The 20,630-nt window shown below is 40.4% G+C and overlaps 1 protein-coding gene across 1 annotated transcript in view; it reads left to right on the top strand.

Moving 5' to 3' along the window:
- The window catches only part of LOC307064908 (protocadherin-8-like), a gene marked incomplete at both ends in the record, with an annotated part of 38,607 nt that overhangs the window by 2,670 nt on the left and 15,307 nt on the right, over nt 1-20,630 (top strand). The window contains 5 exon segments of the mRNA XM_079721618.1: nt 168-342; nt 487-575; nt 1,116-1,234; nt 2,895-3,003; nt 6,516-6,636. Coding sequence (XP_079577744.1) covers nt 168-342; nt 487-575; nt 1,116-1,234; nt 2,895-3,003; nt 6,516-6,636 — 613 coding nt within the window.

Here is a 20,630-nt window from a genome sequence, read left to right as displayed (position 1 = left end):
CCGCGGTTGTGGTCGCGGTTTTGACCAGCGGCTGCGGCCTTCCGCCGGTGGCCATCGTCACCGTGACTTGTTCCTGCTCAGGCAAGGCTAGGACGCGGAGGAAGAGGCTTTGTGAGCACAGACAACAGGTGCCATGAGAGCAGTGGCCAGACTTGCCCCTGTTGCAGGACATCAGGGGCTGATCCTGGGAGGTTCGACCCAAGCTTCTTCGTGGAGACACCGCGGCTTTCCACTTCCTCAGAGGCGCAGGAGAACGAGTCTGCCGAGACTTCCCAGTGCGGGAACAGTGCGGTGTCCTTATGCCCCTCGCCTCCGAAGAGAAGCGGGATCCCCTGGGCCCAGGTAGCCCACCCTCAGCTCTCTTAGTGTCCTCGTTAGCATTCAGTAAATTTTCACGCTGGGAGCTTTATGAAAATTCAGTGCCTGATCAGGTTTGGGACTTCAAGTGGCTAATTTTTCGGGACTTGTTTATTTTTTATTTGAGAGGAAAAATTCTCCACAGATGAGGGCAGGAGGAGGCCTGATGCTCATGTGTTCCTGGAGGTCCATGTCTATTCCTGCTGTTTCGGCCCCTGGTAACTTCCTTATGGGTCCAGCTCGGATCCCTTTCCGTCAGGGTTTAAATGGTGTCTTCCTGCAGCACTGCAGATGAGGGATGCTGCGCCTGCTCTGTCAGTTCTGATATCTAAGGGTGAAATATTATTAACTGCTGCTCTCACACCTCTTTTTTTTTTTTTTTTTTTTGGCGGTACGCGGGGCTCTCACTGTTGTGGCCTCTCCCGTTGCGGAGCACAAGCTCCGGACATGCAAGCTCAGCGGCCATGGCTCATGGGCCTAGCCACTCCGCGGCATGTGGGATCCTCCCGGATCGGGGCACGAACCCGTGTCCCCTGCATCGGCAGGCGGATTCCCAACCACTGCGCCACCGGGGAAGCCCCCCCTCACACCTCTTTTTAAGCAGGGTTCCGTCTCAGGTCCTTTTCATTCCCCATTCCTGTGGGGAGAGGATAAATCTGCTGCAAGTTTAAGGTAATTGCAGAGTATTTATCATTATCGCTAAGAAATTTTGTACATTTTTATGGATAACAGAGTAGTTCTTTCCTTTTCACTTCCAGGACACATTCAAATCCAGATGAGTTTAGTGTGAGAGATAGTGGAAAAGGAGACAGTGAATTGAGTGACAACAGTTCTGATATCAAGAAAGCACCTTCTGGAAGGATTGCAAAGCAAGAGGGTAAGTTCACACCTGTGACTTTGAAGTTCTTGCTTTCAAAGTCATAATATTATATGCCCAAATGCATAATTAAAAAAACTAAACAAGGGGTCTTAACTGTACATTCATAGATGGGAGTACGCTGAGTGCTGCTGAATAGAGCTGATATTTTTGATCACTGACTATATAGCTGTTTCTATGTATTTGAAATACATTTATTGACTTATGTATTCCCCATGATAAATCTAATGAGGTAGGAAACTGAGGCACAGAGACTTTAAGTAGTTTGCCCAAGTGTTGGAGTTAAGATCTTAGCCCAGGAATTCTGGCTTTAGATTTCCTGCTTTTTTTTTTTTTTTTGCGATACGTGGGCCTCTCACTGCTGTGGCCTCTCCCATTGTGGAGCACAGGCTCCAGACGCGCAGGCTCAGGGGCCATGGCTCATGGGCCTAGCCGCTCCGCGGCATGTGGGATCTTCCCGGACCGGGACACGAACCCGTGTCCCCGGCATCGGCAGGCGGACTCTCAACCACTGGGCCACCAGGGAAGCCCCAGATTTCCTGCTCTTACTCACCCTACTAAACTGCCTCTATTAATGCAAAAGATGAAAATACTGAAAAATCAGAATATTGTGGTTATTAATACTAAAATAACTTAGTGTCACGAGCACTAAGGATACTTCGCCCCTGTGGGTATTCCAGAAGGGAACAGCATATGAATAGGTAAATTTCATATAGGCCAGTATGTCATTTGCTGGGAACATATGGGGATAGATTTTTTTTCTTTTTTTGATATTTCTTTTTAAATTTTATTTATTTATTTTTGAGGGGTATGTGGTTTTGTTTGGCTTTGCTCTGTTCAGTGAATCCTACACCAATACAGCCTTATGCTATTCAGTCCATCTCCTGTAGTGTTGAGGTCAAAATCTCTGTAATGGTGTCTGGTTCTGGAACGGTAGCTCTTGTGGGGAAAGGCATAGTTAATTTTGAGGTGTTTTATGTTAGTCTCCACAAAAGTGGGCATTAGATGTTTAGTCTCTCAAAGATGAGTCTTGATGGTATGTCCTACTGATTCAAGTGCCTCTTCACCATCATAGATACTTTTGCCCACTCTATGTTTAGTTCCTTCAACATTTTTTATTTTACATGGTATGGCTTTTAAAAGTATCTGCATCCTGGTCCCCTTCTTCTGAATATTCTCTAGTTTGTATATATCTTTCCTAAAATGAGGCACTTAGAGTTGAACATAGTACTACGGAAACAGCCTCTCTCCTGACTTCCAAATTCGTATACCTACTTGTTTCTTCCACATCTCCATTTGGGCGTTTCATGAACGTATCACATGTTCAAAACTGAACTCTTGATTTCTGTTCCCCAAACCCACTCTTCCTCTAATGTTTGTAGCTCTGGAAATGACACCTCTATTCACTTAGTGAGAAGAGCTTTGATTGACAATATAGTTTCAAAGTAATTCCAATAGGATTTGCTGATGGATTGGAAGTTGTGTGTGGGAAGATACAAATCAAGAATGACACAAAGGATTTTGGACAGAGCAAGCAACTATCTTCATTGCTGCTGCCCTAGCTGGGGCACTATCATCTCTTGCTTGGACAACTGCAATAGGCTCCAAACTGGCCTCTCTGCTTGCATGCTTGCCCTCTTGCAGTCTGTTCTCCCTGCAGGAACTATAGTGATCCTTTTACTTCATAAATCAGATTATGTTAATCAACTCTCCAAAGATTTCTCACTTATCCAAAATCCCTATCATGGTGTCCCAGTTATGAATGCTGGGTAACAAACTAGCCCCAAATGCAGCAGTTTACAACAATCATTATATTATGCTCATGGATTCTCTGGGCCATTTTGGACGGGACATAGCTTGTGTCTGTTTCAGTTTCTGAGGCTTTAGCTGAGAAGATGTGATGGCTGGGAGCTGGAATCATCCGAAGGCTTATTCAGTCATGTGTCTGGCATGGTATCTAGGATGACTGAAATTCTAGGATTGCAGACTTGGGGGTGGGAAGGGGGGCCACATGTGTCCTGTACATGTGACTTGATTCTCTCACAGCATGGCGGCCTCAAGAAAGTCACATGCCAGCTTACGGTTGCAAACGTGAATGCTCCAACAAACAAGACAAAGACCCATCTTCTTTTATGACCCAAGCTCAGAAAGACATAGTCATTTCCATCATATTCTACTGGTCCAAGCAATCTTAAGTCTACCAGATTCAAAGGAAGGGGACAAAGACCCCATGTCTACATTGGAAAATTATTAAAGAATTTTGAGGCCATGTTTGTAAACAAGCCACACATGGCCCATAAAGTCCTGTATTATCTGGCTCCTGGCTGCTTCTCCCATCTGATTTCTTACCACTCTTCCCCTTGATAATTTAGGTCATTTTATTGGCTTTCTTGTTTTTTTGAATTGACCAAGCGTGTCTTTATTTCAGACCTCAGGGTCTTGCTGTTCCCTCTGCCTGGTAAGCTCTTTCTCAAGATATCCATATTGTTTGCTTTCTGCCTTCATTTAGTTCTTTGCTCAAATATCCATCCTCAAAGAGGTCTTCCTAACTGCAGATTGCTTCTCCCCACTGTCACTGCCACTCTCCACCCTGCTTTATTTTCCGTCATAGCATTTATCACTGCCTCATATTATTTTATATATTTGTTTGTTTATTATTTGTTCCCTGTTCCATGCTGATCACTGGCATCAAATGTGTACTAACATTTTTTTTACTGAATGGATGAATGAAGGTGTGGTCTAACCAGAATATACATTGCAACTGTATGACTATTTCAGATGATAATATCACATTTTATATTAGGGTAAAATAATGTTGTTTTTACAAGTTCCATTGTGCTGCTTTGTTTTGTGGAAAATTTTAGTGTCAGCTTAAAACTTGAAGATTTTACAGTAAATGTATCTTTCCAGATCATTTAATGGTAAATAAGCCTTTTCCAAAAAAACCAAAAAACAAAAAATCGAATTCCTGGAACTCCTACTGTTTATTCACTATTTAGGGAATTACCAGCTTATTCTTGCCTTATCTCAGTTTCCTCTTTGTAATAATAGGCAAGCTCTCTAAATCCATGAGAGCTCAAGGTGTAGTTTTAGCAAACAATAATGTGATCAAGGCAATGTGTTCAGCATGAGAAAATACCATTTCTTGTGTCTCGGTAATAACAATCACATTTCCTCCTACCAGTATGCAACAGCTACATTTTATTTATTTATTGAGCACTTATACAAGTTTTACCATGTGCCAGGAACTGTTCTAGGTGCTTTACAAGTATTAACTCACTTAATCCTCATGATAATGCTATTAAGTAGGTACTGTCATTTAACACCATTTCGCACATGGGGAAACTGAGGCATAGACTTGTTGGAGTAATTTGATCACGGCCACCCAGCTGTAAGGGGTAGAGCTGGATTTCCGACTCTGGAAGTCTGGCTTTGGAGTCCATGCTTTTAAAATGTTCTGCTGTAGCGTAGTTTCAGTAGGGTTTTACACACTTATGTTATGAGCCTGCTGAAGATTTAGGACCGATTTACATTTCTGAGGATGTTTCTGTCTTTGACTTCATGAGCTGTTCTGATTTATGATTTGGTTTATACTTCAACTCTCTGCTGCATTTTCTTGTAAAACTTTTAGTGTTGAAAGGATGCCACGCGGGTGATGGCAAGATACTTGAATTACATGTTGACAGCTGGAGATAAGATGTTTATCGCAGGTATTTTAAATTGTGTTTTGCATCTCACTTTTAATAGTTAACACAGAAGATGAGTGGATTAACCTGATAATCTTTTTTTTTCTCTTTTTAAAAATTTTTTGAATTTTATTTAATTTATTTTTTTATACAGCAGGTTCTTATTCGTTATCCCTTTTATACATATTAGTGTACATATGTCAATCCCAATCTCCCAATTCATCACAGCACGACCCCCCTGCCCCCGTAACCCGATAATCTTCAGAAACTTCATTTTAGACTGTAATTCTGACCATTTCTCCCACCAAACCTGTATCAGAGATTCTCTCAAATCGTTTAATTTACTTGCTTGGATTTTATTCCCATTTCATTTCCTCAGTGCACCAGCAGGTGGAGGTACAAGTCATTGGTAGAAAATCCAGAGGAAGAGAAAATAAACAGCTAGAAAACCGGTCTCTGGACAACTGAATGCTGTTTGCATTTTTAAGTATATCGCTATGTAGCATTCTGGTTATTTAAAACATTTAAAACTATTTCACTTTATTTCCAAGTTGTTTCAGATCATTCAGAACAAAAAACATTTAAGGATCCTGAAAGGTTAATCTAGGCATTTCATCACATCATGAAAATAGCTACAGGATTGTACTCTCTTCAAGTACCCGTTGCCCTCACGTTTCCCAGCTGAGAAATATGGGTTTCCAGCCAGAACACTAAGAACTCAAAGGACGTTATTTTCAAGCCTATGCCTCCCCAAGTGCTGGCGGCCAAGTGTATATGACAGAGTTCAAACCTGCAGGCCAACAGGGCCACCTTCCACACTTCTTGGACAGAATGATGAATTAAATCATCCTTCAGTGGATGAATCACCTTCACATGCCTCAGAAATAACCCCTTCATTCTGAAATGCTGCAACTCATATAGACAGTTACATCTGGGGAATATACACATTTATGTTTCTGTCAAGTATTTATAAGTCAAGCTGCACCCACGAGCCTCCTGGTTTTGACAGACGTTTCCCTAAATTACGATAATAGTCAATGTCAGAGTACATGATGATTTTATATAATCCATGCTATTTTACCAAAGAGTTCTAGATGAGAGCCTTTTATTGCCACAAATATAATAAGTGAACATATATTTTATTTTCTAGGATCATTTATGAATGTAAATAAAATATTCATCTAGCTGTTCATATACAGTTAAGTGTTTACAGTTTTACTGCGAACATGATTTAACTTTGAATAACTTTAGGCTGGATGAAGAATCTGGACCCCAGCTGTAACCATAGGCCCAGTGGGGAGAAAGAAGAAGCTGTGGATGGGCACCACTGGGCTGGGGGAACCCAAATCATTTCTCTAGCCTAACATCTGAGAGGGTTGCCTGGTGCTTAGTGGGTAGAGCAGTGGCAGATTCTGGTAATGGGTGAAAACCAAATACAGGTGACTGGTGATGTTGTGCTTTTGGGCACTCAGCCCATTCACAGCCGCAGCTCCATCTGAGGCAGGGCTGCAGGGAGCAGGGATGGCAGGACCTAGAGAGAGTTTTAAGGCCTCAGTCATCTGGGTTTGAGCTCCCAGCAGGACTCTTTCCCCTAGCTGTGAACAAGAAGCTACGCAGACACTGAGGCAGAAGACCAGGGACAAAAGGAGAGATCAAACGCCCAATGCAGTGATTGGCAGGCTAGGTGAACAGCTGACCAGATCCAGGGGCAGCAAGGTTGGGTGATGGGATGGAAGGATCTGGATTATGTCTTGTTGGCTTCAAGATTGGCTCAGACCGTGGGAAGAATTGGGTCTGCAAGGGCAGGACGCTAGTATCTCCCCAACAGGAAGGGTCCGGGCTCATCAAGATCTGACTGGCAAGAACTGTCCACCCAATTCAATAATCACTCGCCACATGTGGCTGCTTAAATTTAAATGAATTAAAATTCCATACAATGAAGAATTCAGTTCCTTGGTCACATTAGCCATGTGTGGCTAGTGGCCACGGTATTGGGCAGAGAAGCTGTACAACCTTTCCATTATCACAGTTCTAGTGGATTTAGAAGGAGGGCCAGGCTGGAGGACCACGTCCACGGGCTGGACCTGTTGAGGGAGCCACTGACCCACCATCGTTGCTTGGCACATTTACAGGGTGACTGTGTTTTCATTGTTCTCCACGCTTCCCTGGTTCATGACATGTCTTTTATTGGTTCACAGAAGTATCTAAAAATGGGTGGACACATTATATTATTTATTATAAAATATTTGAAAAATGTCTAATGACAAGAATTCCCGGGAATTCCCTGGAGGTCCTGTGATTAGGCCTCCTCGCTTCCACTGCTGGGGCTAGATTCAATTCCTGGTCGGGGAACTAAGATCCCACAAGTTGTGGCAGTGTGATGTTTAAAAAAAACAAACAAAAAGAATTCCCAATACTACACGGTTTTCTGCAGGCAGAAACTCTAATTTCTAAAGGCTCCTCTGCTATTCTAGCTAGCACCTTAAATTTGTAGTCCTCATATTCAGTCCTATAACCTTAGAGATTTTGCAGCAATGGTCATGATAAGATCAACCTGCTGTTATTCCTAAACTTGCCCAAGAAGTAATTCAGCCATTTTCATGATCAGTAATTCATTCTTTACCTACGCTCAGGTGAGACGCTAGAAAGTCCTTTGAACTCCTTTGGCTGCTGGGCTTCCATAGAAAATCACTGCTGTAGAAATCAGTTTCCAGGCCCTGTGGTGTCTTCAGAGTTAGTATGTGGCCCCAAGCATCAGCTTTCCAGAATCGGTGGTCTAGGCCCCAGCGAGAGTGGAGCAAATATAAACGAGTGTACCTAAAATTACATGAGACATACCTTCAAAGTGAAATGTACACCCATCTTTTGGTTTACGTTGAATAGTATTTCAACTTCATTAGAGTAATTTGTTATGTAAATGAATTCTATGGGAAACAATATTTAGAAGCTGAGAATCTAAAATTTTCCCTCAAGTTTATAAACATAGGATTAGATGTCTTTGTTTTTCTTAAAACCAGGTTCACATGCATTTGTGATGTTAGCTTCTACCTTAAGTATGATTCCTCAAGCAATTTATAACTCCTGAATCCTGCCTGTTGACGACTGCATTCTCAGTGAGAGACCACAATGGGCAACATTTATCAAATGCTCATTGTATACAAGGCTCCATGCTAAATGCTTTACATGAATTATTGTATTTATACCTCATAATTATCCTAGGAGGTAGTTATATTATCATCCCCATTCTATAGATGAGGAAATGGAGGTTTAGAGAGGATGATTTGTTTGAGGTCATATAGTCAGTGAAGGAATTACGATATAACATTAAAGTGCATGAATTTTAGGTTTACAGCTGGATGGAATTTTATATGTATACACTCATGTTACCACCACCCAGATCAAGGAATAGAACATTTCCAGCTTCTTTGATGGCTCCTTTTCATGCACCTTTCCCAGGCAATAACTCTTCCCAGAGAAACCACTATTCAAACCTCTTTCACCATCTGACTTTTTCCTATACTTGAACTTTATATAAATGGAACAGTACAGCCTGGCTCACAGTTATGTCTGTGAGCTTCATCCATGCTTTTCATTCTTTCTCACTGCTGTGTAGTATTTGATTTGTGAATTTGCCACAATTTATTTATCCTCTCTACAGTTGATGGTCATTAGGGTGATTTCAAGTTTTTGGCTTTTGTGAATTCATTTACACATTTTTTGGTGGATGTAACACTTGCTTCTGTTGGCCATATACCCAGGAGTAGAACTGGTGAGTCAAGAGTGATGATTTTGTAACTCTATCATATGATCCTGCAATCCCACACCTGGGCATATATTCAGAGAAAACTCTAATTCGAAAAGGTACATGCACCCCACACCCCAGTGTTCATAGCAGCACTATTCACAATAGCCAAGACATGGAAGCCACCTAAATGTCCATTGACAGAGGAATGGTTAAAGAAGATGTGGTATATTTATACAGTGGAATATTACTCAGCCATAAAAAAGAATGAAATAATGCTATTTGCAGCAACATGGATGGACCTAGAGATTGTCATACTAAGTGAAGTAAGTCAGACAAAGGCAAATATCATATGATATCACTTATAGGTAGAATCTTAAAAAAGATACAAACAAACCTATTTACAAAGCATAAACAGACTCACAGACATAGAAAACAAACTTATGGTTACCAAAGGGGATAGTGGTGGTGGAGGAGGTAAATTAGGAGTTTGGGATTAGCATATACACACTACTATATATAAAATAAATAAACCACAAGGACCTATATTGGATAGCACATGGAACCATCCTCAATATCTTATAATAACCTATAATGGAAAGGAATCTGAAAAAGAATATATATATACATATGTGTATGTATATATACACATATATATGATAACTGAATCACTTAGCTGTACACTTGAAACTAACACAACATTGTAAATTACCTATACTTCAATTACAAATGAATTTTTGAAAACCCAAACAAAAGGGTGATGGATCTAGTATATGAACCTCAAGTTTCCTGACTCCAGTGTTACCCATTGTACACCACCCACTACATCAATAACAGCTAATATTGTCTGAGCACTGTCTATAATGTGCCAGACACTCTGCGAAGCTCTATTTTTCCAAGTAGGCTCTTGATAAAACTGAGAACTTTTTATACGCTTAACTAATAACCACAGGGGAGGTTTCACATTTGTTCGACAAATAAGACAGTCTTTTAAATTAACATTAACTAGCTGATATATTACAATGTATGTGGAGCACTTAGCAGCTTCTCTCTGTAAAGACCATCATAATATCCATCTTTGACAGACTTATTTTGCTCATGGAAATGTATACAGTAAAAGTAGAGGTAGCAATTGATTATGAATTTACTTGTGTACTGTAATTAGCTAAGGAAGAAACAAATCCATTTAAAACCAATTTCCATAGTCTACATAGGCACAGGAATTGATTGCAGACTTGAATTTGCTGAATAAAAAGTGAAGCTAGCTAATCTCAATTTGTATTTCATTGAGCAAATGTCAGCTATTGATTTCTGTGGCTGACTACCGGTGAGGCTATGTGTCTGTCATGCTGTAAAGGTGGCACAGCACCATCACTATGCAGTTTAATTAGGTGTGGGCTGGTCATTTCACTTGCTTGAGGCAGATGAAGTATTTAGCTGTAGTGGGAGGAGAAACTTCAGCCAGCTGCCTGTCCTATCACCCTCTTTCAGACTCTTACTCATCTCGATTTAAGGTCCATTGGTTCCTATTGTTGGATGTTGTACAGAGGAGCCCTTTTGTAATGTGGTGTTGGAAGCTTGGACCAAGACTGACTTAACAGGCTAACTGAATTCTCCCAAGCTTTCTTGAACTCTTTTTTTTGTTGTTGTTAAATAAATTTATTTATCTTACTTATTTATTTTTGGCTGCGTTGGGTCTTCATTGCTGTGCACCGGCTCTCTCTAGTTGCGGCGAGCAGGGGCTACTCTTTGTTGCCGTGCGCGGGCTTCTCACTGCGGTGGCTTCTCTTGCTACGGAGCATGGGCTCTAGGTGCATGGGCTTCAGTAGTTGGGACACATGGGCTCAGTAGTTGTGGCGCACGGGCTTAGTTGCTCCATGGCATGTGGGATCTTCCCAGACTAGGGTTTGAACCCGTGTCCCCTGCATTGGCAGGTGGATTTTTAACCACTGCGCCACCAGGGAAGTCCCAGGTTGCCCACTCTTGCCACTTTTTATTCAACATAGTTTTAGAAGTCCTAAATATATGACCGGACACCATAAAACTCCTAGAGGAAAACATAGGCAGAACACTCTTTGATGTAAGTTGTAGAGATAATTTATTTTGGATCTGTCTCCTTCCTCAACTTACAATGGAGTTACATCCTGATAAACCCTCATGATCACATACATGGCTAACTGGGAGCTGGACCTCATTGCCGCTGCCCAGCAACATGAGAGAATATCTTACTGGCCTTCAGAGTGGAAGTGAAACAGCAGCTCTCCTCAGAACTCAGTCCACCAGTTTCGCTTTCTTGAACTCTTGACAATGCAGCGTTACATCTTAGGGTAATGACTTGACCCGTATATTACAGAACAGGTTTCCACAATGTGCCTGGTTTTCTTAAAGATCAATCCATGCTGCCTTGGTCAGATGGGATTTGTATAGGATTTGACAAGTTGTGATGCCTTGTGACCTAGCGTAACACAGAATGTGTAATCTTGCCCTGTCCTCGAATGTTACTATTCTTATAAAAAGTGACCTAAAGGAACAGTGAAAATTGTCTTCTTTCTCAAAACGAATACTATAATCTCTTTGGTTTTGGTTTCCTCACCTGAAATGGGGATAACAATACCTACTTTATATGGATTTTGTAATAGCTAAATGAGATAGTACATATAAAATGCTTAGAGCAATGCTTTGCCCATAGTTATCACTTAATAAATACTTATTATTACCATCAGAAACATTTTTCACTTCCCTCTTGTCTTGTTTAAATGGATGTAGTTTGTTATTCCAAATATTCCTAATTTTTTCTCTTTTTTCCTTTCTGTTTGGTGCAATTAGTTTTTTTTTTTCTCTCCCTTTTGGTTGGCTATTATTATTATTTTTAAACTAACTTTTCAAGTAGGTGAACAATAATAAAGTCCCCTGTGGATTACAATATTTTTGACAGTGGTATGAGCCTCTGATTTTAAAAAAAAGACCCTTTAGTAGAAACATTTTTTTACAGTAGTTCTTGGAAAGTTAGACCAGTCGATCATTTTGTCTTCTGGCTATATTTCAAGCCAGCAGTGAACTTGACAGGCACATGAGGGCATTTAGATGGAAAGGTTAGAGCCCAGTAATAATAAATGCACTGTTTCTTTAGTTCAAGAATCCTTTGGAAAACTCACAAATACTTGGTAGCCCACTTTTTTCTGCTTTGGTGAATGTTAATGTGCCATTTAATTGAGCCTGTAGGCCACCTGCTCTGCACCTCGTGCAAACCCGTCAGCCCATGGTGCTGTCGTGATACCTTGCAAGAGGCATGATGTAATAAAGTGGTGGATGATCAGCTTCTAGCTCAGGCCACTGTAGCTGGGGAGATGATTGATAGGCATTTCTAAGTAATGGGAGAGAGTCTTCCAGATAGCACGCAGCCTGAAAGGTACTTTCTTTCCAACCTGGAGCCAAGAAAACCTGTAGAACTTCTCCCACGTAAGGCCCAGAAGGCAGTCACAGACATTCATAGATATTTTGGTAGACATATTTTATAGATGGCATATGCTCTAGTCCATGCTTAGTTTTCACTTCTATCTCCTGCCACCTTCCTGCTTATATGCCCTGCCCCAGCCTTAATGGTCTGCCTCCCCTAAAATGGAGATGGGACAGCCATATATACAATACCCCAAGCCCTGATCACCAGAGCCAGCCCACCTCTCAGATAGCCCTGAGGACATATTACACCTGAGGGCCTATAAAGAGATGGACACCTGAAATATGCTGATTACCTACTCACCTGAGTTCTTATCCCCAAGCAACCTTCCTCCTGCCTATGGTTTGGTTTTCCATGTAAGCTTGTTTTCAGGGAGAGAATGGGCTGGACCTATGGAAGCATGTATTCTGTTCCTATGCAAAGTAGAATTTTCATTAATTAGATTGCAATTTTGGTTTTATACATCAGAACCATGAGGTTGCTTGAAGTGATTTTTGCTATTCAGAAAAAGATCTATTTTCATAGTGCTGAAAAATCAGGGATTTGAATCTGCCTCTTTGAGGGCTGGACACTGTATTATGATAAATTGACAAAGATAATGAATGCAATTCCCTGGGGTCTCCTAGGGGACAGCCTGCTGGTCATTCCCCAGGCAGTATGCCACCCCCCAGCCCTGCATTGGCCATGCCAATTCATTTCCTAATTAAATGTCTGCATCAGCTGATGATGTAGTGGTAACTAATATCTGTCAGACTTTTCACGTGTACAGTGATATTTCAATCCTGTGAAGCAGGCAGTTTTACTGTCTTCTACACATAAGAAAATCGAGGTTAAATTACTTAGGCAAGTCCTAGTACTGGTGAGTGGCGGAGCTTCAATGCCAGACCACATCTTCTGGGTTCAGGGCATGTTCCCCCTTGCCTTACTGCCTTTCTTTTAGCTTGTTAGTTCTTCATTTTATAGGTCTATAGGTCTAGAAAGCAAAGTACTTAAAAACCCATTTTAGTAGTTTCTCTGCTCAAATCACCAGGAGCGGATGAACAATCTAAATGCATGTTCAACCACTCAAAGATGTGATCTGTCCTCTGCCTGCGTGTCCCTCATCCATCATGCATGCTCCTAATAGACTCGGCAGGTTTGCACAAAGGGGTGCTTTGCTTCCTCTCTCTGTGCTGCTTCCTTTGAGGCATGCTACTGTTCAGGGCCCTGTTGAGATTTTGATTAAAAAAGACAGATATTGTGCAACTTCCATTAATGTTCTATTTCTCCTGTAGCAAAATGTAGGCCTTTGCAACTTCCTCAAGGGAATTTAATTTTCCATGTCTGTTGGCAAATTCAATTTTGAGTTTTACGTAAAACACTAGAAAACAGTTAGTGGCCTGGTCAGGGGTTATGCTTGTAATTCAGTGATTCTTTGAGGTGACTTTAACCCTTTTGCAACCCATTCCCCTTTTCTGAAATCCACAAAACGCTAGCTTTCTAACGTAAAAGAAAATTACTTTTACAAGTATAAAGGGCCTAAGGTATTTAACTTTCTTTTGCCCTCCTCTTTCTGGTTATGGTAATGCCATTTGACTTATTTTTATGATGTTCTCTAAAGGTAACAAAACCTTTGTAAGCTAAGAAATTATAAACATGTATTTTGAAAATGCTCAGTGCATGACAACTAAAAGTTAAGATAGCTCATTGTATATCTGAGCAGCTTTATAACACCTCCACTGATAGTGTGCCCTTGTATATATACATATATATATATATCTATATATCTTTGTGCCCCCCAGTCTTTACCTAGCTCAATGTATATATAATTTACATTCATTAATTCTGAGACTTATTACAGATTTGTGGATTATCTGAATCTTTTCTGTCTCTCTCTCTTGCCCCTTGAATAGTGTTCATTTTTTCCCCAACTTACTTGCACTTTTCTCATGTTGAAACTAGGATAAGAGAGTGGGGAAAGTCAAACACATAAATTTGACTTCTTTTGTGATTTGATCAAACCAGTGTGTTAGAAAAGTGGTCAAAAAAAAAAAAAAAAGAAAAGTGGTCAAATAAATCAAGCAACTGGTACAAAATTTGGAGCTGCAGCTTCTATTAATTTTTTTTCCTGGAGATGGGGAATAAACTGGGGTAGGGAGTAGATATGAGTCTTTCTTCTCTTAATATGAATTTGCTCCCTTAAGGCTACTATTTTTTCTTCTGGGATCCTAACTGTCATACTTACAATACCATGCAATCAACTGCCCACATTCCCTCAGAAAGACTAAGATAACCTTGGAAAATGACTGAGCTAGATGTTAAACTTTGTGTTTTTAAAAAAGCTTCGAGATTACTGACTACAAGAGTCACATTTATAGACTCCATTTAACCATAAATATACAGAAAACTGAAAGAATCCAGTTTTATGCCACGAGTTTTTGTTGTTGTTGCTGCTGTTTTTTAAACAGCTATCTGAGCTGGAACCCATGCTTTCTAAAGTGAACCAAAGAACAATTTAGTGAAAAAAAATGTTTCATAGTTTTCGTTACTAAAATTACTTTATGAGAAAAAGGTCAGAACATACATGTTCTCTCAGCCCTAAAGCTTGTCCACATTTGACTGGACTTGGAAAGCCCTTTCCAGAGCTTTCCTTCTTACTAAGCATCTGCTCTGCCCTGAGGGGAAAGAGACAGCTGAGCTCGGGGACAGTTGAGGGCGCAGCTGTCTGTCAGAGCTGTCTCTTCTGTAGCCATCTACTCTTTGCTTGGTGAGTTCCCTTCTCAGATACCCGAGTCCATAGCAGCCTGGGAAGATGATGGATTTCCCACTGTCGTGGAGAGTAGAGATGGTTGACTCTGATGGGTAAGATAACTTCTCACGTGTAGTTTTGTGTGGACCTGGGCTGGGGTGGTTTGGGACATGGAAAATATACACTGTGACCTGGTTTTACTCATACTTCCTCTCCTGTTTCTTTTTGTACTTCAGATCTGGTAAAGTTAGGGAGTATCAAAAGTCTGGTCCTTATGCAACCCATCTAAAGAGAAAGTAGAGCAACTTTTCCCTTCTCTCTCTGTATAGGGCTTCAGTGAGCATCTTGTTTGACTTCAGTAGACTTTCAGGAAATGCTTGTTAAATAATGAAACTAAATGAAATTTTAGTCTTAAAATATTTAGTTCATTTATGTTGATATAAATACTATTTAATGTACTTGAGTCTACTATTTGTTTTCTTTGTTTTTCTTCTTTCATGCCTTTTTTTTAACTAATCAGCAATTTTGAACATTACTATTCCATTTTCCCCCTTTATTTACTTGCCTTTGGCTATAATTTGTTTTATTTTTCTTTTAGTGTTTAGGGATTATAACATACATACTAGACTTAATAAGAATCTACTATGAATTAGTACTTTTTTTTTTGCCATTTCCTGGAAAATGTAAGCATGTAGAATACTTTGCATCGATCCCATTCTTATCCTTTGTGCTATTATCATGTATTTTAATTCTACATGTACTTTATACTTCATAAGATACTATTCTTATTGTTTTATACAGTCAATATTTCTTTGGTTTTACATACCTATTTATAGTCTGCTATTCTTCATGCTTTCTTTCATTTCCATTTTTCCACCTAGAATCATTTTCTTCTGCCTGAAAAACTCACAATTATTTTACTCTGGACCTGCTGGCTCTGAATTCTCTGTATTTTATTTATCTGAAAACATTTTTATTTCTTCATTTAAAGAAAAACTTTATCAGAGTATAATATACGTACAGAAAAGTGCACACATAATAAGCATCCAGCTCAATGGATTTTTACAACCTGATTACACCTGTGTAACCAGCACTCAGATCAAGAAACTGAACGTGACCGTGAGCAGCATTCCGGGAGCCCTCATGCTCCTCTCCAGTCTATTCCCATCAAAGCATGCCCGCTCTCCTGACTCTAACATCATAGATTACATTGGACTGTTTTTGCATTTTGTGTATATGGAATCATATGTTAGATGCTCTTTTGTGATGACTTCCTTTACTCATTTATATTTGTGAGATTCATTGACATTGTTGCATTCAGTTATAAAGAGTGGATGCTAACCTTTATAGCATTCTGTTGTGTGGATCTACCAATATTCATTTATCCATTTTACTATTTTTTTATGTATTTCTTTTAACAAAAATATTATTTATTTATTAAAAAAATTTTTTTTTGCTGCATTGGGTCTTTATTGCTGCACGTGGGCTTTCTCTAGTTGAACCGAACAGGGGTTACTCTTCGTTGCAGTGTGCGGGCTTCTCATTGCTGTGGCTTCTCTTGTTGCCTAGCACGGACTCTAGGCACATGGGCTTCAGTAGTTGTGGCATGTGGGCTCAGTAGTTGTGGCTCACGGACTCTAGAGTGCAAGCTCAGTAGTTGTGGTGCACGGTCTTAGTTGCTCCGCGGCATGTGGGATCTTCCCAGACCAGGGCTCAATCCTGTGTCCCCTGCACAGGCAGGCGGATTCTTAACCACTGAGCCGCCAGGGAAGTCCCTCCATTTTACTATTTATAGGCCTTTGGGTAGTTGCCAATTTTGGTTGATTACATAGAGTGCAGCTATGAATGAATATTTTAGCACAAAATTCATGTCCTTCTCACATGCAAAATACATTCACCCAGCAGTTCCAGAAGTCTTGACCAATTCCAGCATCAACTCCAAGTCCAAAGTCTCTGCTAACTAGCATCTAAATCAGATATGGGTGAGGCTTGAGATTCCAAAAGGGAGAAATTGGAAAGAAGAAAGAGATGATGGATCCCAAGCAAGTCTGAAACCTAGCAAGGCAAAATTCCATTAGATCTTAAGGCTAAAGAATAATCCTTTTTTAGTTTTTTAAGGAACCTCCATACTGTTCTCCATAGTGGCTGTATCAATTTACATTCCCACCAACAGTGTATGAGTGTTCCTTTTTCTCCACACACTCTCCAGCATTTATTGTTTGTAGAATTTTTGATGATGGCCATTCTGACCGATGTGAGATGATATAGCATTGTAGTTTTGATTTGCATTTCTCTAATGATTAATGATGTTGGGCATTCTTTCATGTGTTTGTTGGCAATCTGTATATCTTCTTTGGAGAAATGTCTATTTAGGTCTTCTGCCCATTTCTGGATTGAGTTGTTTGTTTTTTTGATATTGAGATGCACGTGCTGCTTGTAAATTTTGGAGATTAATCCTTTGTCAGTTGCTTCATTTGCAAATATTTTCTCCCTTTCTGAGGGTTGTCTTTTCATCTTGATTATGGGTTCCTTTGCTGTGCAAAAGCTTTTAAGTTTCATTAGGTCCCATTTGTTTATTTTTGTTTTCATTTCCATTTCTCTAGGAATGGGTCAAAAAGGATCTTGCTGTGATTTATGTCATAGAGTGTTCTGCCTATGTTTTTCTCTAAGAGTTTGATAGTGTTTGGCCTTACATTTAGGTCTTTAATCCATTTTGAGTTTATTTTTGTGTATGGTGTTAGGGATTGTTCTAATTTCATTCTTTTACATGTAGCTGTCCAGTTTTCCCAGCACCACTTGTTGAAGAGGCTGTCTTTTCTCCATTGTATATTCTTGCCTCATACAACCCAGCAATCCCACTACTGGGTATATACCCTGAGAAAACCATAATTCAAAAAGAGTCATGTACCACAATGTTCATTGCAGCTCTATTTACAATGGCCAGGACATGGAAGCAACCTAAGTGTCCATCGATGGATGGATAAAGAAGATGTGGCACATATATACAATGGAATATTACTCAGCCATAAAAAGAAATGAAATTGAGTTATTTGTAGTGAGGTGGATGGACCTAGAGTCTGTCACACAGAGTGAAGTAAGTCAGAAAGGGAAAAACAAATACTGTATGCTAACACATATATATGGAATCTTAAAAAAAAAATTGTCATGAAGAAGCTAGGGGCAAGCTGGGAGTAAAGAAGCAGACCTACTGGAGAATGGACTTGAGGACACGGGGAGGGGGAAAGGTAAGCTGGGACAAAGTGAGAGAGTGGTAGTGTATATATGGACATATATACACTACCTAATGTATAATAGATAGCTAGTGGGAAGCAGTCGCATAGCACAGGGAGATCAGGTCAGTGCTTTGTGACCAGCTAGAAGGGTGGGATAGGGAGAGTGGGAGGGAGGGAGATGCAAGAGGGAAGAGATATGGGGATACATGTATATGTATAACTGATTCACTTTGTTATAAAGCAGAAACTAACACATCATTGTAAAGTAATTATATTCCAATAAAAATGTTAAAAAAAGAAAACAAAAGAATAATGAAAATTAAAAAAAAAGAAAAAGAAAAAGAATAATCTTTTTGGGCTTGATTCTCCTCCCTCTGAGCCCACTGGGGCAGCATTGTCCCTTCCACAGTCCTAGGTAGCAGCTCTGCCCCTGAAGCTCTGGCTGGTGACCCCACCTCCAAGGTTCTGGGTGGCAGCCTGTCTCTGAGGCACTAGTGGCAACAGCCTGGCCCTCTGAAGCCAAGGAGAAGACAGCCCTGTACCCTGGGCCTGTGCTCTCTGGACCTTCAGTGGCAGTGGCAGTCCTGCCCATCTCTGAATCACCTTCCGGATCCTTCATCCCTTTTCTTGAGGGATAAGGCATGTTCACAGCTAAATAGCTCTATTGTTCCATCCTGTGGAATCCCAGAAGTTCAAAAGCCTTCCTTCCTTCCTTTTGTCCATTATCTGTTTCCTTTAGCCCATGCTGGCAGTGTTTCTCCTGGTATAATCCCATCTCTATTCCTGGCTTCTACTGAGCTGGCTGCTGGACAATCTCTTTATGGAGTGATTGTCCAGCCACACCTGTGGTGATCTATTCAGAGCATGCTTTCTCATTTTTGGCAATATGAATAGACTGAGGATTTTCCACATCTTTAGTTTCTGGTTCCGTTTTGCCTGACAATTCCTGTAATTTATCTCTCTTCTCTCACATTTCACTATAAGCAGTAAGGAGAAACCAGGTCATGTATTTTTTCCCCTAACATGGATATCCAGTGGCCCAGGACTGTTTATTGAAAAGATAAATCTTTTTGTACTGAATTGCCTCTTTGCTATTGTTATTAATCAGGGGACCATGTATGTGTGGGTCTGTTTCTGACATCTCTATTATGTTCCATAGGTCAGTCTGTCTATTCCTGCATCATTACCACCCTGACTCTATAATAGGTGTTGATATATAGTAGAATAAGATCCCAGCTTTGTTCTTTTAGATTACTTCATTTATTTTTAACTCTTTTCACTTCCATGAGAAGAACCAGTGAATTATGTAAAAGCAGTGGCTTGAATTTTAATTTTGATTGTACTAAATCTGTAAGTCTTTAAAAAATATCTCTTATTCAGTGTCAAAGTCTTGCACATAGTTTAGATTTAGTTCTAGGAATTTGATGTCCTTTGATACTATTGTAAATTATATCTTTTTACTTTTTTCATTTTTGTAGCTTATTTCTGTTAGATATATAATTCCAAGTTGGCAGTTATTTTCTATCAGCAAATAACTGAATTTAAGTTTAAAATGTTGGGACTTCCCTGGTGGTCCAGTTGTAAAGAGTCTGTCTTCCAATGCAGGGGACGGGGGTTCGATCCCTGGTCAGGGAACTAAGATCCCACATGCCGTGGGGCAACTAAGCCCGCACGCCACAACTATTGAGCTCACGCGCGTCAACCAGAGAGCCTGCATGCCACAAACTACAGAGCTCGCACACTCTGGAGCCCGAGCGCCACAACTAGAGAGAAAAAACATGCGTGCCACAACTAGAGAGAAGCCTGAGCACCACAACGAAGAGACCACGCACCGTAATGAAAGACCCCCGTAATGAAAGACCCCGCATGCCACAACGAAGATCCCGTCTTCCACAACTAAGATCTGACACAGCCACAAAAAAAGGAAAATAAATTTAAAAAATTAAAAATGTTATTCCATTATCTTCTGGATGCTATCATTTTAGTTTTGAAAAGCCAGCATTAGTCCTCCTTGGTCCTTTGAAGGTAATATGTCATATTTTATTTGACTGTTTTTTAGAGTTTTCTCTTTGTTTTTCAATGGTTTTACCATATTAGTCTCCAAAGGTGTGCCTTTAATGAATCGTGCCCCCTAGTATTTTTGTCCTGCCCCTTTGAAAAAAAAGTGAGCCCTGCGACTCACTTTTGACCAATAGGGCACATCTGCTTTGACACTGTGTGATTTCTGAGGCTCAGGCGTAAGTCTTGCTGCTTACCTGGCCTCTTGGAACACTCACGCTTGGGATGTGCCCTTTGAGAACCTCACTGTTAAGATGTGAAATTACTCTGAGACCACCATGCTATAAGAGAATCATGCCACATGGGGAGGCATTGGAAGATATATTCTAGGAAAGAGACAAGGGGTGGGGGAGATACAGAGGGAGAGGGAGAGAAAGAAAGAGAATCTGAGATGCCTGATGTAAGAGTGAATGGGTCATTAGGAGATCTTGCCCAGCCAAGCTTTCAAATGGCTTCAGCCCTGCCACTGTTTAACTGCTACTGTGCAAGAGA

Source organism: Hyperoodon ampullatus (genome assembly GCF_949752795.1).
Source record: "Hyperoodon ampullatus genome assembly, chromosome: 16".
NCBI classification, from domain to species: Eukaryota; Metazoa; Chordata; class Mammalia; order Artiodactyla; family Ziphiidae; genus Hyperoodon; species Hyperoodon ampullatus.
This window is presented reverse-complemented; position numbering and strand designations above follow the sequence as displayed.